Genomic DNA, 25,409 nt, shown 5'->3' with positions numbered 1-25,409 from the left:
TTCTGTCTTATCTAAATTTCATATTCCTGAAGTGCTTTGCACACAGTAGACACTTGTAAATGTTTAAATTGAATGCCATCCCCTTGACCTCTTCTCTATTAAAAATTGCAGCTCTCTCTTTCCAGTCCCTATTTTGTTCTTCTTTTAGATTAATCAGATAAACAAATACATATATATATATACATATATATGTACATATATATCTATTATTCCTCTGAAACCAATGTTAACTCGGGGGGGGGGATTCATTTAAGGGGGAAGCTGGGTAACCCAGTGGATTGAGAGCCAGGCCCAGAGACGGGAGGTCCAAGGTTCAAATTTGGTCTCAGATACTTCCTAGCTGTGTGACCCTGGGCAAGTCACCTAATCCCTATAGCCTAGCCCTTACCACTCTTCTGTCTTGGAACCAAAACATCCCAAGACAGAAGGTAAGGGCTTAAAAAAAAAAACAATTAACCTTTATTTGCTTAAGAAAGTCTTTCAGAAGAGACCAGTAGTAGGGATTCACTGAAATAAGGCAGTGGAGAACGGATGTTTTGGACAGGGATGTTTTTAGTTGATACCCCATAACTGGATGAATTGCCCCAGAAACTGGAATTTTAAAAAAAGGTAAAAAAAGACAAACGGACTTTTAAAAAAGAATTTAAGTTTATTTAATTAATTAATTAATTTAGAATATTTTTCCATAGTTACATGAATCATATTCTTTCCCACCCCTCTCCCATAGCCAAATAGCAGTTCTACTGGGTTTTACATGTCACTGATTCAGACCTATTTCCATATTACTGATATTTGCACCAGGTCCTTTAGCATCTACATCCCCAGTCATATTCCCATCGACCCATGTAATCAAGCAGTTTTTCTTCTCTGTTTCTACTAACAAATGGACTTGTTGATGGACTGTATGGATAGATTCATGGAGAGATAGACAGACAGACACCAACCTCAGGAACTTTAAGCATTAGCTGGGGTAAGCCAACTTCTTCCTCCTTCTCAAGCTGATCGCCTGAGTCACTGCCTGGGGAGAGCCTTGCGGCAGCTCAAGCCAGGGCACACCAGGTCATACCGTTCAGAAAACCAGTCCCTCTTCCTTGGCCAGAGAATGAAGTAGGCATCTGTTGTGGCTAAGTCTACTCCTGGCCCCGGGGCTCTGGGTGATCTCTGAGGGCGCCTTTCCAGCGGTGTAGGGCTCTAGGTGACAAGGTTTGTTTTCTGAGGTCCGGGCCAAGAGCCACTATGTGAGAGCACTGCCTCCTGCCATCCGCCCTCCCCCAAAAGGCATGTCTGTTTACGGAGTGCCCCGGCGCCCAACAAATAAATGGACCCCAGAGTTGTGGGTCGTCTGTGTGATAGCCGCCTCGGCACTGAAGCATAGTTGTCCTCTGCTTCCCCCTGGTGGCTAAAAGGGACCCTAGGGAAACAGAAGGCAGCCGGAGTCCTCGATTGATCCATCCGCTGCTGCTGTCCCTTTTCCCAGGTATCTGAGCTGACCAACAAGCCTGTCCTCTGATTTGTCGCTTTCTCTCCTTTTGGGGGGCTTTCCTGAAACCTGTTTGAACTTGAAAGAAAGCCAAGTTTTCCCCTCCAAAAATGTCCGAGTCATGCATGGCGTTTGGAGCTGAAAGATACCATATTTTAGAAAGAAGAGATTTTACTGAGAAGAAGCCTCTTCACCCCCTTGGGTTCCTTTTTGCATGGCCCCCTCCCCTGTTTTTTCCTCTTCCAGCTGCCTTAATAAACGACCAGTTTGTTCCTCTGAGTCCATAGAAACAAAAGATATCCCAAACTAATTCATAGTGGGTTTGTTGGAGGAGTATACAGGCAATTCACTAAACATGTACATTTAATATGGAGATGATACAGTGGATAAAGGGCCATGTCTGGAATCAGGAAGACCTGGGTTCAAATCTGACCTGAGACATTAGTTGTGTGATCCTGGACAGTTCACGTAACCTCTATTTGCCTCAGGTTCCTCATCTCTAAAATGGAAACAATAGCAACATAAATATCCCAGAGTTATAAATATTAAATGAGAATAAGGGCTTGGTACAGTGTTATGTAAATTTTTATTATTATCATTATTGGTATTTTCATCAAAGTAGCCCTTCATTATTCCACTGAGCCTCTAACTCTATATACCGGGCATGGATTTAGACTCAAGTCCTTTTTTTAACTAAAAAAGCAGCAAGTGGAAATGCTATAGAAACTGACCATCATCAGGACAATGAGGGGGTTCAGTGGATTGAGAGCCAAGCCTATGGGTCCTGGATTCAAATGTGACCCCAGCCACTTCCTAGCTCTCTGACCCTGGGCAAGTCACTTAACCCCAATTACCTAGACTTTAATTGCTCTTGTGCCTTAGACTTTATACTTAGTATTGGTCTAAGACAGAAGGTAAGGGTTTTTTTTAATGACCATCAGGATTCTAAAGCATTTTTTTAAGTGAAAGGGAATAATGAATATATTTTCTAATTCCCAATTTCCAAAGATAATAGTTTTCTCACTTCTATTCCCCCACAACTATTTCAAACCTTTTGTCACATCTCCTTAAGCCCCAGCCACACTATTATACACTTAAAAGAGATGACAGTTGTCTTTATTAATTGAGAAGACTGAAGCCCCCTAATGGGATCTCTCTAAATTATCTTCTTCAGTTCCTCAAACCTTCTTCTTATTTTTTAAACCCTTACCTTCCATTTGAGTATCAATACTTTGTGTATTGATTCTAAGGCAGAAGAATGGTTTGGATTAGGCAATGGGGGTTAAGTGACTTGCCCAGGGTCACATTGCCAGGAAATGTCCATGGCCAGATGTGAACCTGGGATCTTCCATCTCTAGGCATGATTCTCTACCCATTGAGCCATCTAGCTGCCTCCTCAAACCTTTTCAGTATTATCATCTACTCTCTCATTATCTCCTGCTCTCTTTGCTCAGAGAAAAAAGTATCCCTGCTCTGGAGTGAGTCTAATCTTTTGACATGAGCCCATTTCTTCCTACTTCCTCCAAGTCCTTGCTCCAGTATTCATCTCAATTCATGCATCTTTATCCTCATCTTCTTTACACAATCTTTCCCTCTACATACCAAAATTCTTATGACTCCCCAGGCCTTGAGAAAAATTAAACTTCTGCTACATCCATGCAATTCCCCTATTCAAAGACCTTCAGCATGTCTCTCCCACTTGCCTCTAGGATCATATGTGAGCTCTTCATCTTGCTGTTTAAAGTCCATCACACTCTAATTTCAATATATCTTTTCATCCGCTCATCTTACTCCCTTTCATGCACTCAAATTCTAACCAAAATGGACTTCTTAGCTATGCCCTGAACTTCATGTTCCATTTCTCATTTCTACTTCTTTATATAGACTCCCCCCTCCATGGCATCCTCTGAATCCTTAGATTCCTTCAAGTTTCATCTCAGATCCCATGTCCTCCTGGTCCCTCCTCCATTCCCATTTCCCAGATGTTCCTAACCTCTTTTAAATTTCTATGTACTTTTTTTTTTTGCTGACATTCCTGTGTTATCCCTGCCAGAACAACCTAAACTCCATGAGAGTGAGGGATGCTTCATTTTTGTCTTTAGATCCCTAGTATCTGATATAGTGCCTTACACATAGAGGGGTGTTCTTTTTTTAAGCCCTTACTTTCTGTCTTAGAATCAAAATGGTGTATTGGTGGTTCCAAGGCAGAAGAATAGTAAGGGCTAGGCAATGGGGGTTGAGTGACTTGCCCATGGTAACATGGCTAGGAAGTATCTGAGTCCAGATTTGAATCCAGGACCTCCTGTCTCTGGGTCTGGCTCTCAATCCACTGAGCTATGTAGCTGTACCCCACAGTCAAACTTCTTGCAAAAGTTGTTTGAACTCTGGGCCTCCATTTCCTCACCGCCTACATTCACCTCAACCCATTGAAGTCTGGCTATGATCCCTACCACACTACATAAATATATTCTCTGAAATTCACTGTATCCAACAGCCTTGTTTCAGTCTTTAACCTCCTTGAACACTGCAGCCTTTGGCCCTGTAGACTCAACCCTTTCTCCTGATTACTTTACTTATTTCACTAATGTTACGGCCAAATATAGCCAGCTGGTAAATGTTTGATAACCTGCATGCAGGACACACTTTTAAGTTGAATCTACATTATTAACATTTTCTCTATTACCTTATCATGGCTAGACACTCAGCAAAATAATAAATCAAGTTGTGACTTTTAATTTGCCAGTTTCTGGGATGCAAATGCTCACACTGAAAATTTAACAGTGGGCTAATGAATTCCATAGAGCTGGCTCCAACACACCTCTAGAATGGCTCCCTTTTCAAGATCTCCTGCCTTTCTATTCCTTTGCCATTTTTACTGGTTCCTAGACCCTTTCCCACACCCGAGATAGGTGAGGTGTTCCACAAGTTTCTGTCCTTAGTCCTCTTCTTTTTCTCTGTACATTGTAATCTCTGTCATTCACTCAACTTTAATCACCACATAATATCATAAATGATTCCCATGTCTATCTACAACTCTTGCCTCTCTCCTGAATTTCAGATCTATATCTCAATCTCTTTACAGGATATCCCTACCTGAATTATATATTCACTCTATAAGTGTCCCTCTTCCAAAAAAAGCCACTTTTTTGGTTAATCAGAAGGCTAACATAAATTGAAATCTTCAGGTAAACTAATCTCTCCCAGATTATATTCTAGTCATGATAAATTCCAAGGAAAGAAAGAAAGAAAAAAGAAAGAAAGAAAGAAAGAAAGAAAGAGAGAAGGAAGAAAGAAGGAAGGAAGGAAGGACAGAAGGAAATTAACAATATCAGAAAGGATAGTCTCAGTACCAAATGAATGGTATAAACTGTGAGTACTCTAGTTTTAAAAAGGCAGTTTTGGGGTATTTCTTTTGTTGTCATTTTGTGACTATTCAGGAAGTGTTTTCTAGAAGCAGGTCTTTCCATAGGGCTTGTATTTGAGGTCCATCCCTATTACTTTACTAGCTGTGTAACTATGAGCAAATTGCTTCATCTCAGTGTCTTGACTTTCCCACCTTTAAAAAAGTAGGGGAGGATCACACTCCTGTGGTTGTATGAGGAGTGCTTTGTAAACTGAGCTAGTGATATTTCTTTCTGAGACTCTATGTGCTTAAATCCTCTGCATGTGACTTTACCTGGGAGGGAATGGTCCAGAAGGTTTCATTCCATCCCCTTGTTGATTACAGCTACTAGCCAAAGATGCAAAGCAAAGACTGGGCTGTCGAGAGGAGGGGGCTATGGAAGTGAAGAGACACCCATTTTTCAGAAACATGAATTTCAAGCGATTGGAAGCAGGAATGTTGGATCCTCCCTTTGTACCGGATGTAAGTGACTTTCCCCTCCCCAACAGCTTCCCTAGAGGTTCTCACTTTTAGACCAAAGTTGAAGGAATACCACCAACCTTCTACAAACTGAGAGTCTATCTATACTCCTCTCAAAAATCATTAAAAAATAAGTGTTTCTGGAGCCCACCTGGGTATAAAAGAAAGAGCAGTGTAGCAGAGGTCAGGAAGCTCAGGTTCTAGTCTCTACTACACCACTAATGACCTGTGTTTCCTTGGACTTGGTACATACTGTCTTTGAGCATCCCTCAGTCCTCTGTCCACTCAAAAAACCTACAATCTAATAGAAGAGTCGAGATACCTGCACAAGAAATGGTAGAATCCAACAACTAGAAGCAGGAAGAATCATTGGTTCTAGAATCCGAGCCTTGGGCTTCTCTCCTGCCTTCAGTAAATCATTTAGTCTTACTAGATTTCAATTTCTTCATCTGTAAAATAAGCTGGTTAGATTAAATGGCCTCAAAGGTCCTGTCTATGATCCCACTACAATGTTCTGTGCTGGGAGAGTTCTGAGAAGGGAAAAGATCACTTGCAGCTCTAAGTGATAGACTAGACTAAATGACTTCTCAGGCTCTTTCCCCAGTGCTGGCATTTTATGGTTTTGTAATTCTAAGTGAATGTTGAAAGATGGAGTAGACTGAACTAAAGCAGCTCCTCACTGGGGCATGGCCCCAGCCTGGATCAAGTCAATGGTTATCAAAGACTAACCCCCTATTCTTCTGTTTTTCCCTGGACCATAGCCTCGGGCTGTGTACTGTAAAGATGTGTTGGATATCGAGCAATTCTCCACAGTAAAAGGTGTCAACCTGGACCACACAGACGATGATTTCTATTCCAAGTTCTCCACAGGATCCGTATCAATTCCATGGCAAAATGAGGTGAGCAGGGACTAGGGCAGAGGCTTTGACAGTGCCATCCACTTGGGGGTAAAGGGGAAGGAAAAGGAGACTTGGGGGTTCCTCGTGTTTTACCAAGACAGGGGAGCAGAGTGTGACAGCCTCCAGCCAGAAGACTGGACAAATTACTACCGGACAAAGCTACTAGGGTGAGATTTCCAGAGATTGAGGGCACCTTATTGAACTAAAATGAAGAAGGGATAAGGAGCTAAGAAGAAGTGGAACCTTTAGTTGACTATAAAAATTACAGACCCCCCCCAAAAGGCTAAACCTTTAAAGTATAGGAAATTGGGGACAATTGTCCTGAGCGTATACTCTATGGGTTGGCATGTGAAAGATACTGGGGTTTTACTGCTGGGTAGACTGGGGCACAGCTGAAATGCTGGGTCTTAAAAAAAAAAGACATTCCTGCAAGCAGCCCATTAAACACACACACACAAATCAAGCTGCCCTTTGGTTATTTCTTTTCTACTTTTAGACTATTGTTGACTTGTATTTTAATCTGACTCCCCTTGAATAGAAATGACTGAGGATGGGTTGGAAGCAATGCATAAACTCTACAAAATAATTTAGCCTGTGTTCCACATTCCCCTAAGGACAAGTCTACCTTGGGACCATTGCACTTATGCCTGGATAGCACTCTGACACTGAAAAGGGTACTTTGGGGGGCTGCTAGGTGGTTCAGTGGATTGACAGCTGGGCTCAGAACAAATCTGGCCTCAAACATTTCCTGACTGTGTGACTTTGGGCAAGTCACTTAACCCCCATTGCCTAGTCCTTACTGGTCTTCTGCCTTGGAACCAATACATAGTATTGATCCTTAGATGGAAGGTAAGAGTGAAAAAAAAATAAAAGGGGTACTTTGGTCTGGGGCTGGGTTCAAATCTCACCTTTAACCCATACTAGCTTGGTGACTTGAGGGAAGTCATCAAGCCTCTGAAAATCTTCACTTCCTCAATTGTAAAATGGAGATAATAATACTTCATGGGAGGCGTGTGAGGATCAACTAAGATCATGGAATTGATTTACAAACCTTTACAAAAAGGAGAGATGAAGCTGGAGTGTTGTAATTATATTATCCTCAATTGACCATGATGTTGATGAATGTTTGGAAATCAGTGATGTGGATAGAGGGCTTACTGGACTGGTGAGTGATTTAGGGAGAATGAGAAAAGTAAAATTTAAAATAATACCTCACCTTTTGACAGTTATGAAGCTCTTTCCTTGCAACCACCCTGCAAAATAACTATAAATATTTTTCACCCATTATACAGATAAGAAAACTGATTTAGAGTGGTTCAGTAACAGCATAGTGGACTAGAAAGTGGAGTCAAAGCATCTGAGTTCAAATCTTAAGTGTGACATTTCTTTATTACCTCCTTAAAGTCAGATACTGGTTGTTGTTGTTGTTTTTTACATTCTTACTTTCTTAGTAACAGCTCTAAGACAGAATGAGATGGGAAAAACAATCTCTAACCACCCAATAGTGTTGCGATGAACAGACCAGCTTTAGTCAGAGTCCCTTCAATTGAGTAGAGGGCATTCTTACTGCCTGGGTGGATGTCCTGGCATTGGCCTTTCTTCCCCTTCACCCCATTTTGCCCATCCCTATCTTTGAGTATCTCCACAGCTAGGTGTGTGCCAGAGTGGCCCAATGGCTGTCCTGCACTAGAGTGATTTCAACAGTTTACCCCAAAACAAGCAAAACATTTCCCTGGGACTAAAGAGGGATATGTTCAGTCTCCGTTGATTTGCTTGATCATCATCTTTAACCCTACAGTCTTAATCCTGTCATAAATGGTAGCCAGATTCATGTCCCCCCCAAAGAATGGTTAATTCCCATTGTGATTTCTCCCTGAAAGAGGACTTCTTGCTCATGGACACTCAGCAGCTTCTCATCCTTCCTACCCAGTGCAAGATTGGAGCTTCTTAGGTAGAAGCCTTCATAGGTTCATGATTTAGAGCTAGAAGAGAGTTCAGAGATTAAGTTCAAGCCCCTCTTTTACCGATGAACTGAGACCCAAAGAGGTCAGTAGATTTACCCACGGTCACACATGTGACAGACCCAGAGATTTGGCAGCTTGTGTCCTTTGAGCCCAAATGGACTTTCCTGACTATTCTCAGACTTTCCCTCACCTCCCATCCCCAGTAGTTACAACAGCAAAGTCATTTGTCCCCGTCATTTGTGAAAATGGAACATGACTTCAAAAGCATTAACGGGCACTATTCTAAAACTTCATAAAGAACGTGGAATAATGTAAGGCTCTCAATCTGGGCAAGAGGAGATTTGTATCTTTAGGCAAACCACTATTAATAGCAATCATGCTGCCACAGCATGAGTCAGCCCAGCATGTCAGTAATAACAATAGCTAGCATTAATATAGTACTTAATTAAAGTTTCTAAAGAGCTTTATAAATATCTCATTTTGTCCTGGGGCAGCTAGGTGGCACAGTGGATAGAGTGCCAATCGTGGAGTCAGGAAGACCTGAGTTAGACCCTGACTGGCTTGGTGACCCTGGGTGAGTCACTTACCTCTATTTGCCTGAGTTTCCTCATTTGTTAAATGACCTAGAGAAGGAAATGGTAAAACATTCCAATATCTAACAAGAAAACCCTAAATGGGATCATGAAGAGTCAGACACTACTGAAAATGACTAAACAAACATATTTTATCCTCACATCAACCCTGGGAGATAGATACTATTATAATCTCCATTTTACAGATGAGGAAACTTGGGCAGGCAGTGGTTAGCTGACTTGTTCAGGGTCACAGAGCTATTATCTGAGGCTATATTTGAACTCAAGTTTTCCTGACTGCAAGTCCCTGTTCCACCAACATTACCTAGTATAGAATTACATCATTAGGTCATAGATTTAAATCTGGAAGAGACCATCAAGTTCAACAGTAGCTGGACTTAGTAAGCTAGATGACCCAATGGACTGGGCTGAGTTCAATTCCAGCTTCAGACATTTACAAGCTGTGTGACCCTGGGCAAGTCCTATACATCTCAGTTTCCTCCACTGTAAAATGAAAATAATAACAGCCCCTGCCTCAAAGAGTTGCTGTGAAGATCAAATGAGATAATATTTGTACATTAATTTTATATTACATTTTATATATATATATATATATTTATATATATATATATATATACACACATTTAGCACTGCACCTGGCACATAAGAGGTACTATATAAATGTTTATTCCCTTCTCCCAATTCCCTCATTTTACAAATGAGGATATTGAGGTCCAGAGAGGGTAAGGGATTTTCCCACATCGGCTTTAAATGCCTGAGACAAGATTTGAAGCCATGTTTTCCTGACTGCAAGACCAGGACTTCATCCATTCCACCAGGGAAAGAGGAGCATAATAACCTGCCCTCAAATAACTCACATTTCCCCCACATGCAAACAGAAGTGTATGCGTAATAGCTTAAGGAGTCAGTGCTAACAATTAGTGGAAATGGATTTGTGGCCACTAAACCATAATGAGTTGGAATGTGGCTTCATTTGTGGATGTGTGTGTGTCTTTTTAAGAGTACCCACTTTCCTCAATTGATAAATGGTCAAAAGATATGAATAGGCAGTTTCTGGGAGAAGAAATCAAAGATATCTATAGTCATATGAAAAGGGGTTATAAATCACTATCGATTAGACAAATGAAATTGAAACAACTCTGAGGTATCATCTCATACCTATCAGATTAGCTAAAATGATAGAAGGGGGAAATGGCAAATGCTGGAGAGAGTATGTGAAAACTGGGACACTCATACACTGTTGGTGGGATTGTGAACTGATCGAACCATTTTGGAAAGCAGTTTAGAATTATGTCCAATGAGTTATAAAACTGCGTATATTTTTTGACCCAGCTACTATTAGTCTGTTTCCCAAGGTGATCAGAAAAAGGAAAAGAACCTGGTATGTTCTAAAATATTTTTAGAAATTCTATGTGGTAGTAAAGAATTGGCAACTGAGGCAACTGGGAATGGTTGAAATAAGTTGTGGTATATGATTGTGATGGAATACCACTATGCTATAAGAAATGACAAATAGGTTGGTGTTAGAAAGACTTGCATGAAACAATGCAGAATGAAATGAGCAGAAGCAAGAGAAGTTATATACAGTAACAGCAATATTGTTCAAAAAATAACTGGGAATGACTAAGCTCTTCTGAGTAATATGATCATGCAAATCAACTGAGAAAGACTTAGGAAGGAAGATGCTATTCCTAACCTCCAGAAAAAGAATTGATTTACAGAATTATGTATTATATAATCCCACATATATGTTGATATCAAACATTGGCTTTCTCTAATGCAGGGTTGGGAGGGAGGGAATTACAGAACTCAAAATGGAAAGGAAGGAAGAAAGAAGTAAAGAAATAAGAAAGGAAGGAAGGAGAAAGAAAAAAGAGAGAGAGAGAGAAAGAAAGAAAGAAAGAAAGAAAGAAAGAAAGAAAGAAAGAAAGAAAGAAAGAGAGAGAGAGAGAGAGAAGGAAGGAAGAAGAGAGAAGGAAGGAAGAAGAGAGAAGAAAGAGAGAGGGAGGGAGGAAAGAAGGAAGGAAAAGAGGGAAAGAAGGAAGAAAAAAGGAAGGAAAGAAGAAAGAATAGAAGGGTAGAGATTTAAGAATTTTAAAAATTAAAAGTATCTGAGTATCTCTGTACTTGCCTTTCAACATCAGCTTCCCTATCAATAAAACAAGAGCATTCATTGAGACCCTCCTTTTTCTTCTGCCCATAGCTTCCTCCACTGGAAGCAATAAAAAGTTGTGAGATCACATTTGTTTAGAAAGAGTCAATGAGATGCAAAAATGGCATTACTTTGCTTTGTGACCTTGGACAAGCCTTTTTAGTTCTTTCGGTCTTAGTTTCCTTGTCTGCAAAACACAAATAAATAACATTACAATACTGATTGGCACATACAAGGCATCCCCAAAGTCTTAGTTCAGTTTTAAGTTCCTTTTGGTGGAAACCAGAGGGTGGAAGGCCTCAGTGAATGACTTTGTTTTATTAAGTGCAGAGGTATTCAGATATTTTAAAAAAGAAATATTAAGTCTGTTTCCCAAGTTGATCAGGAGAAAAGGAAAAGAATTTATATGCTTTAAAATTTACACCAATTCTCTTTGTGGTGGCAAAGAACTAGGAGCTGAAGGAATATCCATCAATTGGGGAATGGCTAAATAAGTTTGGTATATGATTGTGATCACCCTCAAGCCCATTATGTTTTAGGCTCTTATAGCTTAAAATTACATTGATACGTTAGGGACACCTTTAAGATTTGTATATGTACATTCCCTAGCATGCCTCATATCCTCATGGCAACCTCGTGAAGCATGTACTAGAGATACATTTATTCCTTTTTTAAATCTCAGGAGACAAGAGGGTCCAAGATGTTATGTAGTTCTCCCATGTTTATATGGTGACGAACTGTGTCAGGGTAAGTCTCTGAACCCAGCTCTTTTGTGATTCCATGTACTTAAACTCTTTCCACCAAACCATGGCTACTGGATACTTATCTTGTGAAAGTCAAATGAGATTAGTAGAGAACATGCAGGACTTGAAGATAGGAATACCTAGGTTCAGCCCTAATTGAACATAGCCCATTTAATGTCTTTGCGCCTCAGTCTTCTTATCAGTAAAATGAGGAAAATAGCACTTGTAATGCTGCCCTCACAGGGTTGATGCGAGACTCAAGTGAGATAATTTACATGAGGCACTTTGCAAATGTTAAAGCATTATGTCACATTGTTATTGTGTGAAAGTGCTTGGCAAAGCATTATATTAATGTCAGTGTTTGTTATTTTTAGTAGGACTAAAAATCTTTTCAATAGTACAGTTTTTAGTACTACCATCTCATCAGTAGCATGCTGGGGAAGAGTGCCATGCCTCATCATCCCAAGTTCAAATCTGACTTCAGATATTTACTAGCTGTGTGACCCTGGGCAAGTCACTTAAACCTTATTTGCCTCAGTTTCTCATCTGTAAAATCAGCTGGAAAAGGGAAAGGCAGACTACTCCAGTAATTTTTCCAAGAAAACCCCAAAGAAAGTCATAAAGAGTTGGATATCACTGAAACAGATGAACAACAACAAATTCGTTAGGGAAAGACCAGCTAATTAATAAAAAAAAAACATTTAGGCTAATAAATATTGAATAGTTATCTGCAAGGTCAAGAAAAGAGTATCAAAGAGCATAGACTTAGAGCTAAAGAAGATCTTAGAAACCAGCTAATACAACCCCTTCATTTTACAGATGAGTAAACTGATGCCCAGAGAACCTAAATGTTGTGTGCAATATTACACAGATAGTAAATGGAAGAATCAGAATTTAAACCTAGGTTTTCTGACTCAACATTCAGCTCTCTTTCTACTTTACCAAGCTTCCTCCAGGTAGAATTTTTCTGAAACATAACAAGATCTCTGTGACTTTGCTCCAATAATTTTCCGCTTTAGTTTCCTTTAAAAATACTCCTTGGGAACTTAAATCAGTCAAAATTCCCTGTCTCCTCCATCTCTCTATCTTTCACCCCCGAGCAGAATTTGGCCATCTCTGTAGGAAGCGAGGTTAGGACAACACCTTGAGATGGCTTCCCATTCTCCCACTAAAAGAGTCTTCCTCCCCTGCTCATTGCCTTAGTTCTATCAGTTGCATTTCTTAGAAACCAAGGATGAGAGGCTTGGTGCAACCACTTGCCTCTCATTTAAAAAGAGAAGAAATAAAGTTTTGGGACCTGAGAAGGCAGTTTGTTTTTCCTTGTGTCAGGGGCCCCCTGGGTTGTCTGTCTGCTTTGACTTTCTACTTTCTTCGAAAAGTAACAGGATGTGGCTTCTAATGCATGTATGGTTTTGCCTCCATTTCCCCAGATGATTGAAACTGAATGTTTCAAGGAGTTGAACGTGTTTGGACCAAACGGTACTCTTTCACCCGACCTGAATCGGAGCTACCCTCCTGAACCGCCAAAGAAAGGGCTGTTACATCGAATATTCAAGCGTCAGGTGAGACTTCAGGTTCCCATGAAATGTTGGTCAAAACACAAGTAAAGGGAATCCATCCATTTTCAAGAAAATACAGTAAAATTTTGTCCTAGGCTTTCATGCCAGAGTGAATGAGCCATGGCTTTGGAATCAGAAGTGCTGAGTTCAAATTCTAGCACTGTAGTTTATGGCTTCTGAACCTCAGTTTTTCCCATCTGTAAATTAGGTTTAACGACACTCATGATACCAATCTCCCACCATTGTTGTGAGGATCAATTGAGATAATATGTAAAAAGAGCTAATTTTCACCAAAGGTGAAAATTGAATAATCAGGATTCTAGGATTTGCTTTGTGCCATCTCTGAATCCATAGAGTAGGGTCTGCTGGGGTGTTATGTCATCACTGTGTGGTTTGGGTGGCATTTTGTTGAGACTGACTTGGAGTCAAAACACTTGAGTTGAGGTTCCCTTTTTGCCACTCTCTGATAATGTGACTTTGAATAAGTTTTCAGATCTTTAAGATAGGTACCCTAGAATCAGAGCTGGAAGGGACCTTAAAATTCATCTAGTTCAACCTATTGATGAGCCCAAAACTGAGCCCAAGGAGGCTGAAGGACTTTCCCAAGTTCAGACAGAGATGGGAATGACAGAACCAAGATTCGAGCACAGTCTCTCTAATACCAAATCCTCCATTATTTTTCCCTCCTCCATCATGCTGATAATACCATCCCATTTAGCTCATAGCATTTTTGTGAAGTTCAAACAGATGATGTGTGTAAAGCAGGCTATTGATGTTTAGAAGGCTATTCTGTTTAGAAGCAGAAAGATGGAACTTAGAGAACTGTTCTTTCATTATTGGCCAGTGGGGTCCATGGATATCCTACAGGTTCTGTCTGGGAAATTCTAGAACCAGAAAAATTTAAAGAAGTAGTTTCATAAGTAAGTTTCCAATTTTGTTATTCAATTGTTTAATTATATCCAACTCTCCATGTCCCCAGGTGGAGTTTTCTTGGCAAAGAAACTAGAGTGGCTTGTTATTTCCTTCTCCAATAGATTAAGGCAGAGGTTAAGTGACTTGCCCAGGATCACACAGCCTGTGGGTGTCTGAGGCCAGATTTGAACTCAGGTATTCCTGTCTCCAGGCCCAGTATTCTATCACCTAGATGCCTCTGGGTTTCTTGTAACCTACAAGTTCATCTGGGGAATCTTCTTAGAGACTAGGATCCTGGGTCAGATACTCTACTAACTAAAGTCTCATGACCCTTGAGAAATTGACTGCATGAGGAAGACAACTCTGAGATGACCAAAGAGGAAAGTGAGAGGCCAAAGGACCTCAGAGACTAAGGAACCTCATTTTATAGGGGGTGAAACAAAGGCTCCATTTGGGGGAATGACTAGCCCAAGTTCACTGAATAGATCATTGGCAAAGGAGGATATTGGAATAGAAGAAATCTAGAACAAAGATCTCAATGACCTAGTATTGACTGACAGTACTAGGGGCTAGGCTCAGTGAGTCCCAGGGAGTGAAAGAAAATCTAGCCATTGTAGGTAGCCAGTTCCAGGAGTTGATTTTGATTCTCCAGATTCCATGGTCCAATTCTGACTTTTTTTCCAAGTCCACAGAACAAGAGAACCCAACAAAGGAATTACTGATTACTTTGCTTTCAGGAAAATAACATGGTGGGGTGGCATAGAATTAGGAGTCTAACATCAGGTGGACTGTGGAGATATGCTAGGGGTCAGATGATTTGGGTTCTAATCCTACCTCTTCCACTGATTTCCATTGTGGTGAGGATTGGGAGGGGTGTGGGAAGGGAGAAAGTCAACTTTAGTCTTAGCCAAAATATTGAGTAAGCACTGTGTAAAACATTATATTCAAGATCTGGGGAGAGTTGAAGTTTAGGTATGTCATTTTCCCTGCCCTCATGGAACTTAGGACAGGGATAATACACATATGTGGCATGAGAGAAACATTAGAGCATCCCAAAGGCACAACGTGTCAACAAAATCTGAAGAGGGAAAGATAATTCTTGGCTGGAGGAAACAGAGCTGATATTTAGAAAGTAAGAAATGCAGAAAATGTTTTGTCCTTCTGATGAATCAGTTTTAAGCAAACTTTTTGGAAAATGGCAGAGCCACAGATCTCATCTTTCTTTCCAAGACTCTGAGTAGGAATAGGGAGAAGGTTGAGATTTCATCAAACTAAGATGCCATAGAGCATTCCAGCCACAAGTAACAGCATGAGTCAAGGCCCAGAGACTGGAAAGTGTTGGGCATGTTGGGTCAATGGTACATCAATGGTACATCAGAATGGCAGGAGCACAGGATATAGAGAGGAGTAGGATGAGAGAGCACAGCCTTATCCTTTGTTATGAGAAGTCAGTTGCTGTACACTACCAGAGGGCCAGGAGATCCGTGCATGTACATATGATGGAATGGGTGAGTTCTACATGATTTAAGACACTTCCAGCAAAACTCAAGGAAAATGGAGAGCCCTAGGCAATCAGGAGTCTCCAGAAGGTCTTGAGGGATTTTGCCTTAATTGGATCTGGGGCTGAAGAACATTAGTCTGGCAGCAGAATTTGATCCAACTTAACAGGCACAGATTAAGCAAATATTATATGCCATGCAGTATGCTTCATACTGGGGACACAAAGATGAAAAACCCCATAATGGGGGCAGCTCAGTGAATTGAGAGCTAGGGCTAAGAATGGGAAGTCCTGGATTCAAATTGGTCCTCAGACTTCCTTTCTATATGAACCTAGACAAGTCACTTAACCCCCATTGCCTAGCATTTACAATTCTTCTGCATTTGGAACCAATTCACAGTATTGATTCTAAGACAGATCATAAGGGTTTAAAAAGAAACAAAAAACTCCATAGTGCCCGACTCCCAGAAGCTTACAGTGTAATTGAGAAGATGAGGAGAGCATATAGTTTGTATAAGTGGGTATGGCACAAGACAGAATGTGTCACATAGAGGCCAAAGAGGGAGTAGGATCATGTGCTATAAGAAAATCTGAGGAGGAACAGATTGCCTTCAGCTCAGGAGAATCAAGAGGAAGCAGATTTTTAAAGAAGCGGAAAGATGGAAGGAAGGACTGAGTCCAGGTGAAAGCAGAGGCATAGCCCAGTTGGGAAAGTACTGTAGTCAGTCAGGAAGGTACCAATGAGGGCCTGTATAATGGTGGCAATTGAGATGTGGAGGGAGATGGAAACGCTGTCACTACCTTTCCAAGCTCAGGCATCCCACACACACACAGTGGAGATATGAGCATCTGCCCTGCATACCTCATTGAGATGCTGTGAAGCTCCAATGAGATGATGGATCTCATGGTACTTTAAAGATGTAAAGTTATATTACTGTTAAAATAGTGAGGGACACTAAACCATCTCATATTATTTTGCCCCTTCAAACAGTTTCTACTAACTTCTCAGCTCTCCTTTCTGCTCATAACTGCCGTAGGGACAGAGAGGTCAGGGCTTTAACTTTGGTGAATCAGTTTTCTTGGGATTGGCAAAGAGTACAGATACTGGGCTGCTTTGGAAAAGGTATTGGGGAGGGGGTGCAAGAAGCAGAGGGTGATGCTTCTTTAAGGGTGCCATGGAAAGGAAAGGACCAGAGATCTCCAGCCTACTTCAGATTCCCTGAAGGACAAAGTATCTCCAATTAGTTTTGGAGTGTGGGAATATCCTTGGAGATCCAGGCATGGATATGACTTATCAAAGGTTTGCTCCATTTTCTTTGATATTTCTCTGGCTCAGATCCAACAATAGAGAATCGTATTGTGGCATATACCAACTTTTGAGTTTAAATTGGGAAGAGAAAGGAAGAACCTGTAGTAGCAGGTCTTGAAATTTCCTTGCCATTGCCCCTGTGAAAGTTCCCTTCTCAACTCCCTGGTCCTGTGCAGCTCACATTGCTCTTCTTCCACTCCTCCCTGACTCAAATAACAAAGGAAGCCAAACCTGCAGCTCCCTTCCTTCTTGAGCCATGGTTATCCTAGAGTCAAGAAAAGAGAAAAAACTAGTTGGACCTTCCCTCCATGGAATAGTTCTTAGGAATTGTGATGTCTTCCTAACATCCATCCTGGTCCAAATGCCTCTCAGGTCTCAGAAAATTGGCAAATTCTCTGCAAATACTTCATTAGTGATCCCGAACAAAAAGAAAACTTTAGTAGTAAGAAGAGTCCTAAGTCATCACTACAAGGACAACCAAGCTCTGGCTCATTTCCCAGATCACTCCTTTGAAAGCATCTGAAAGCCAGAAGTTCTGACACACCCTTATCCCTACTTCTTCCTGTTGTCTATCTGATACCCCCTTTATCACTCCAACAATCTCTCAACAAGTCTGATGGACATAAATGATGCACAGATGCCCTCATAGCCCTTTCTCTAAGGAGAATGAGACCCCAGTGGAAATCTTCAGGTAGGCTAGAAAAGTACCTCCAGGGCATTTTCTTTCTCTTTACCATATGGTAGTATAATTGAAAAAGCACTGAATGTGGAATCAGAAGAGTTCCAGTCCCAGTTTTCCAACTTACTCCCATTATAGTCTTGGACAAGTTGCTTTACCTCTTTGGATCTGTTTCCTTCTTGGAGAAATGAGGCAGTTGGGCCAGATATCTTTAAAGTCCCTTCCAATTCTCAATCCTATGTGGTACAGTGGATAGAGTACTAGTCTGGAATAAGGAAGATATGGATTTAAATCTGACCTCATTTATATCCAAGTTGTATGACCCTGGGAAAGTCATTTAACTTTTGTTTTCCTCATTTTCCCCACCTGTAAAATCAGGATAATAATAGCGCCAACTTCCCAGGGATGTAGTGTGAATGAAATGAGAATGCAAAGCATTTAGTACAATGTCTGGCACAAAATAAGTGCTATATAAATGTTAGCTATTATTATTATTAAAGTATTTAATACCCAAGAGTTCATTTGATCAATTTTAGTGATTAAGAGTTCTCATCTAACTGGGAAAAAATCTTATAACAAATTTCTCTGACAACATTTTTCAAATATACAAAGAATGATGTCAAAATTTTAAGAAATCAAATCACTCCCCAATTGACAAATGGTGAAGTGATATGAATAGGGAAGAAATAAAAACTATTAATAATCATATGAAAAAATGTTCTAAATTTCTCCTGGTTAGAGAAATACAAATCAAAGCAACTCTGAAGTACCACCTCATACCTGGTCAATTTGACAGTAAAGGAAAATAATAAATGTTGAAGGGAATGTGGCAAAATTGGGATACTAATGCATTGCTGGTAGAGTTGTGAATTGATCCAACCATTCTGGATGGCAATTTGGAACTATGCTCAAAGGGTGCTAAAAGACTGTCCGCCCTTTGACCCAGCAATGCCACTACTCTGTACAAAAATATTTATAGCTACATTTTTTGTGGTGGCAAAAAATTGGAAACTGAGGGGATTACCCTCAATTGAGGAATGACTGAAGAAATTGTGGTATGTAATGGTGATGGAATACTATTTGCTATAAGGAATGATGAACTGCTTGCTTTCTATAAGAACTGGAAAGATCTACATGAACTGATGCAGAATGAAATAAGCAGAACCAGGAGAGCATTGTACACAGTAACTGAAACATTGTGAAATGATCAAATGTACTTGACTTTGCTACTAATAACAATGTAATGATTCAGGACAATTCTGAGGGACTTATGAGAAAGAATGATATCCACATCCAGAGAAAGAACTGTGGGAGTAGAAACTCAGAAGAAAACATGTAATTTATCACTTGTTTATATGGGTATATGATTTGGAGTTTGGGTTGTAAAAGATTATTACAAAAATGAATAATATGGAAATAGGTTTTGAGTGATAATATATGTATAACTCAGTGGAACTGCTTGTCAAACACAGGAGTGAGGAGGAAGAGGGGAGGGAGACAAATGAACCATGTAACCATGGGGAAATTTTTTTATTTTGCAAAAGAATTCTTTCCTAGGAATTCTCTAGGAAGAAATCCATAGTTGTCTGATAAGTGGCTTCCAGGCTAGATACTAGTTATATTTAGAACAATCAATAGGGGAATTCAACAAGTACAATATACAGAGTTTATCAAGATTCTGCAAAGTTTTCTAAGACATTGTATTAATAGGCAATGCTCACTTGAGCTAGAATTAATTACTCCTGTAAGCATCTGCACAGAGAAAGCACATAAAATAATGGAGAGCAGGAGACAGAGATAGAAAGGTAATCTCTAACTGTGCCTTCCTTCCCTTCTCTTCTCTCCATAAACTTAAATACTATACAATGAGCCCCTGCCTTACAGAGCTACACTCATTTTCCCATTCAAAAAGAGCAGTTTCTGTTTCAATATTTGCTCCAGCTCTGAGATGTCTTTCTCTGTATGTCATTGTAGCACGTCTAATGGTTTTTCTCTCTTCCAGCATCAGAACAACTCCAAGAGTACTTCTAATTCCAAGGCAAATTTTAATCACCACATCAACTCCAACCATGTACGTTCAAACTCTACTGGAAGCAGCTAGTTTCAACTCAAATCTGGGAGCTGCAAATGGGGCCAAGCCCTAGTCCTTCCACTTTAGAAACAGAGATCCTGCCAACAAGAGCCTCCACCATAGCTGAGTTAGGCCAATGCTTCCACCCCTCCAAAAGCCAGAGAGGGGCCCTGTCCAAACCTCGGAAGTGGAGCCTCCAATTTTCCTGAAAAAATTCCCACTCAGGTCTGTTTTTCTGGAGGGGCCCTTGGACAGCTGGTGTGATGGCACTGGGTCTCTGTAGAACATTGCAATAGAAATCCAACTGATAAGACGACTTGCACGTATTTAAATAGCATCATACCTAGAACTGAATTTTGTCCTTATTATTTTTAAAGAAAAGTTTTGTAAATTTCTCTATTGTCTCAGTTTACATTTTGTATATTTGTATTTAAATGAAAGTCAGACTTTGAGGGTGTATATTTTCTGTGCAGCAGCCATTGTAAAGCCATGTGTTTTAAGACATTGAGGGGAAGGGGAGGGCGGGGGGGGGGGGATTTTAAAAATGTGACTCAAGACTTCCAGAGCCTCAATTGAAAATTTGTTGTTTTTATTAACTTTAGAGAATTACTCCAATTTCACATTAGCTAATGGGTTATATTTCCATACACACATTTGATGGCACAATTTATTCCTAACTAACTTACATTTGTTTGTATATTTGATTTATAGCAACACTGCATACAATCTGTTAGTTTGTAACGTCTTGTATTAAATGCTTAAAAAAAAAAGGGCACACTTGTGACTTAACCCCATTTGAGAATTTCCTCCATGTCGAGGCTAGGACCTGCTGGCACCATTCAGATTAGTGCCAGGTTTTTGTTTTGTTTTTTTCCATAGATCATCAAATATTCGTGGTGGGATTCAGGGTCCTGTTTTCCATTCTCTATCCCCTTCTCACATTAGAAATAGTTACCAGGGAGAGGAAGCATCGTAAGGGCCTGGAAGACTTTGGGACAATGGTCCCTGGGCAGAGAATATTGACTTTTGTACAGAATGTGTCCTGACTCCTTGATTGCATTTATTTCCTTGCAGTTTGGGTTTGATTTTTTTAAAGGGAAATGTAAGAATGATAAGGATTGAAGGAAATTCCAAGTGTCTTAAAACTCTTATAAATAAAAAGAAGCCTAGATATAGGAGAAGTCTGTATCTTCCCTAACATTTGGTTGAGAAATTTAAAGACAAAAAGGAAGCTTTCCTGAAACTTTTCAGTGCCTCTGTATGTAACAGGGTTTTCTCAAGTGGTGTCCTAAAGAGAAGGAATATAATAGTCTAGAATAAAAAAAATATCAAACTAGACCTTTCATATAAATTCCTCCTGGTTACTAGTGACTAAAAGGGTCTCTAGTTAGAGGGTCCAGAAGATGGGGATGCAGGTAAATAGGCAAAGATCAGGCAGAAGTTGACTTCCCTGGTTCCTCTGGGCCAAAATTAACTGGCTCATGGAGAGCACGAGTGGCCAAAATGGAAGCATGGCATTTGAGAGGCCAAACAAAGGCAGTTCTGACAGGAAAATAAGTAAAGGTGCCAGCCATTCTCTGTAAGGATGTCTTTCAGCTTTTTAAGGTCAGACCATAGGTTTGAAAGAAATAAAGGCCTTCCAAGAATCTGAAAATGTAAGTTAGGAATGTAGGGGGGTAAGCCCAGATAGGATCCACAGACCCAGATCATGTAAAAGTCCTCTGGAGATAGTTCCTGGGTCAGAGGATTGAAGGATAAAAACATACAATTGTAAGAAACTTCAGAGGTCACCCAGACCCACTCACACACTTCATAGATGAGAAATTCAAGGTCCAGAGATGTTAAGTAACTTGTTCAGGGTCATATTTCCTTATAGGGGAAGCAGATATTTCCATGTAAAGAGTTTCATCCTTAACACTGGGTTCCCATCTCTCTTCCAATGAGGACACATTGAACAAATTATCCTCCTCTCATACTAGCACCCCAAGGTCTCCCAACTAAGAAAAGTAATCAATGGATTGGCCTGGATCTCCTCAAGCCGTGCCAGGCACTTGCTGCCACCATTTTCCATGGTCTTCTGTATTTCTGGGCTGTGGTTTAGTGGATTGACAATGTCTGGGGAGAAGAACATTCGCAGCTTACTTTCTTTGAGTGAATCAAATAATAGTGGAGTGAATTTTTAGAGAGAAGCATCTTGTGAGAATTAAATCCACAACCTAATTTCATAATCATAGAATGTTTGAATTAGAAGAGATTATAGCTATTATCTAGTTCAACTCTTTCATTTTATATGTGGGGAAACTGAGGTCTGGAGAGGAAAAGGTACTTTCCTTGAATCTAGCAAATGGTAGAACCTCACCCTTAGATGCCAAGCTCTGGTACTGTGCCTTTTGGGAAGTATACATATGCTAGAAATGGAGATAGAAAATTGAGATGTATAAATTTGAGGTGGTTTTACAATAAAATAGATGGATGGAAACATTTTAATTTCCCTCAGATGCCTTTAATCTACAGTATTAATTTCTGAGTCCAAATATCTCCTGGACCTGATTCTGGGCTAATTGGCCATCCAATTTCCTTGGGTCATGTTGGAGGTAGATACTACCATCTATATTTGGCATTTTGCCAAGGAAATGGAAATACCATTGCATAACAGTATTAAGTCCCATAACTTCTTGCTGGTCTTCCTTCTTTAAGGCAGAAGAGAAGATTGTTCTGTAGAAGCCATTAGCCTAAAGGACCATGTAGCCATTCTGACATTAAGAATTCCTCTCTACCCAATCTACTGGGACTCAAAAGTCTTATCTGTGGATTATCATTGGGAGAAAATGTTCATGCCACAAAGAGAATATAGTAGTTGTTTTCAATGTCAAAACTCCACACACTGATTTTAAATCCCCCGGGGAACATTCAAGGCTCCCATTGTTTTTCTTTTGGTTTTTATGGTCCTTGGGTCACTTGCACTATAGCAAAACACGGGTCTCAACATTGATTCCTAGAGAGACTTGAAGCTATTGCTCTCTTGTTATAACTGCTATTGATGATCACAAGAGTTGCAGCTGAACTCACTTTGCTGCTAAGATTCCTGAATCATTTGAGCCAAAAGGTCAGTGCCCAGCTGTTACAAGAGAGCACCTCATTAAAGTAATGTCCAAGGGACTGTCCTTTCATTTCACTAACTTCAGAAAGTCCCTCCCCTACAAGCTTCATCTTCTACATCTATTTTAAGACCCCCAAAAGTGGTTATCTGTCCAGATATTTTTGGATGATCTGAGGTTTTTAAAAAAGCCAAATCATTTGAGCTCGACGAGGAAGAATTCCTCTTTTTAAGGATGATGTTTTGTGCACAATTAGTCAATAGACATAGTGCCTTTTAGGTGAGACCCAAGGAGTGGGCCCCAAGTTATACAGAAACTTTCTTCACTTTGTCTGCTCCTGCCTTCAGTGAGACAGTGGCTGTCCCTGAAATTATCATCATCATGACCCATTATTGAGTTTCTTCACTGGGCCTGGGGATCCCTCAAGATACTGAAGTCACCCACCTCCCACACCACATATCCTAGGAGGCAGTTCCCCAAATAGACAGGAACACTCTTTCTTTTTTGTCAACGTTAAAAGAAAAATACTGAGGCAGGAAGAGAAGGGAATAAGCATATTAAACACTTCTTATGTGCCGGACACTGTGCTAAGTACTTTACAATATTATCTCATTTGATAATTGGAGCTGCAAAACTTTGCACAGATTTCCACAAATACTCCCTTGATTCCATGCCATCCTCTACTGCATTTTGAGTAGCAACAAGAAGATGCAACTTTTCTAAGTTGTTTTGCTCTTTGCTAATGGGAATATAGTCATTCCTGGTTTGGGGGTGGGGTTGGGTGGTATGGTGCTGCTTACACTAGAGCAACACCTTACAGGGTAATAATGCAGGGACAGATTTTGCCTCAGGTTCTGGGTGCATGCAAATGAATAACTCCACTGGCTTCAGTGGGTGCTGCTTGGGAACAGAGTTTGACCTCAGGTCCTTAAAATTTCATTTGGAATCCCAAGCATCTTGAGTGCCTCCCCTCTGAAGACAAGGCAGCCTTTTAGGAGACCAGAAGTTCCTATACCTTGCTTAAGTGATTATCAAGAAATATCCACAGTGTTGAAGTTCTTCCTCTATCCCCAACCCCCTCTTTTTCTGAAGAAGAACCCTCTTTTTCACATTTCTAAATCTTTTCCTTTGCCACATGTTGGTCATATGATCCATCCATGCCAGAACCCTTCTAGAACATGACCAAACCAACAGTGAACCACACTTCTTAGGCATATCAGCCTTGGGTTGGGGCCATGCCAATCTCCCTTGGCAAGCAGAACAGAAGAATCAAGATCTTGGTGTCCCCAGATTATAGGAGGAACATCTTGTCTCTTGGCAAGGTGGCCCCCAAGAAATCTTCACTAACTAATGATAAACACATAATATATCCTGTCCAGGTAATTTTTGTACTTACATCTCCCTCCTTACTTCATGGCTTCTTGGTAGCTTCAGAAATCAAATGAGCAACTGAATGTGTTCTCCTTGAATTTGTTTTCAAACTGATTCACACTGGTGTGACTTAACATTTTGACCTTTGCTTGGGAAGATGAAGATGAAGAATGTACAAATTTATTTGTGCAAAATTCATATCATGTAATTAGGTCATGAATGATGGTCTGTTTTCTTCCACAAGCTTCTCTCACTTGGACAGATAAGCTTTCTTTACCTGCTTAAACAGACAGTCAGCCCACCCCATTTAAATACCAACATTGCAGATTCACACTCATACCCAAGGAAATAATTCCAGTTTAATTTTCAAAACCTGTTTTACTGTGGTCAAGATGTGTACATATTTGGAAATGTTGTGCTTTCTCCAAGAGGGAAAGGGCTTTTCCAAAGGATTTAAATGTGACTATTATGAGTCAGAAAATCATTTTTGTAAGCACTCCAAAACAAATGTTCTTGGTTGGAACAGTTCATGGTTTTTGGTCTTGTTTTAATAATAGTGATAATAATAATAATAACAACAATCATCATTCCAGCATCTTAAAATTTCTCTCTCTGTGTCTGTCTGTCTCTTTCTCTTTAATTTTCCCTGGAAGGTTTTCACACTGTCTGATAAAACTAGCTTTGTTTCTTTCTTTTTTTTTTTTTTGGAGATAGTGGTTTTTATGTTCCCTGGCTGCCCTAATTCTCTGTACATTGTCTAATAATGTCACAGTGCTGCTGTATCTAGATCAAACCACTGTTTTGTTTTGTTTTGTTTTTTTAGAAAATAAATTCCTTAATTTAAAAAGACACATTAAATTTCATGCATTCTGTCTTAGGCAATCTTAAGACTTATGTATCATCTGCTTGTAGCTTCTGCAGGGAGACACCTATGGCTACAGATCATTGTTGATCATTTCACTTGACAATTGACATCAGTCACTGCAAATGACAAGGTTTAGACCTTTATTCGCTCACTCATTCATTCAACATTTGTTAAGTGTCTAGTTTCCACAAGAGGCTGTGTCTGGTGTTGAAAGAGACTGAATTCAATTCAGGTATTATTAAGTACCTACCATGCTCAAGGATGCTGTGCTAGTGGTGGACAAAGACTAAGATAGAGAGTCCCTGCCCTTGTGGAGCCTACATTCGAAGAGCTACAAAGATGAATAGAATCAGA

At 40.1% G+C, this 25,409-nt stretch overlaps 1 protein-coding gene across 3 annotated transcripts in view; it reads left to right on the top strand.

Annotated features, from left to right (window-relative positions):
- GRK5 (G protein-coupled receptor kinase 5) overlaps positions 1–25,039 on the top strand; it is a 334,138-nt gene extending 309,099 nt beyond the window's left edge. For all 3 annotated transcript variants that reach the window (XM_001376878.4, XM_007478919.2, XM_056803513.1), the window contains 4 exons: positions 5,208–5,345; positions 6,104–6,241; positions 13,124–13,255; positions 19,653–25,039. In XM_001376878.4, the coding sequence (XP_001376915.3) occupies positions 5,208–5,345; positions 6,104–6,241; positions 13,124–13,255; positions 19,653–19,751 (507 nt within the window). In that variant the 3' untranslated portion in view covers positions 19,752–25,039. The remainder of the gene's footprint in view (positions 1–5,207; positions 5,346–6,103; positions 6,242–13,123; positions 13,256–19,652) is intronic.
- Positions 25,040–25,409: the final 370 nt, after the last annotated feature.

The sequence above is a fragment of the Monodelphis domestica genome, chromosome 1 (genome assembly GCF_027887165.1).
Source record: "Monodelphis domestica isolate mMonDom1 chromosome 1, mMonDom1.pri, whole genome shotgun sequence".
Taxonomy (NCBI): domain Eukaryota; kingdom Metazoa; phylum Chordata; class Mammalia; order Didelphimorphia; family Didelphidae; genus Monodelphis; species Monodelphis domestica.
Note: the sequence above shows the minus strand (reverse complement) of the source record. Positions and strands in the feature narration are given on the sequence as shown.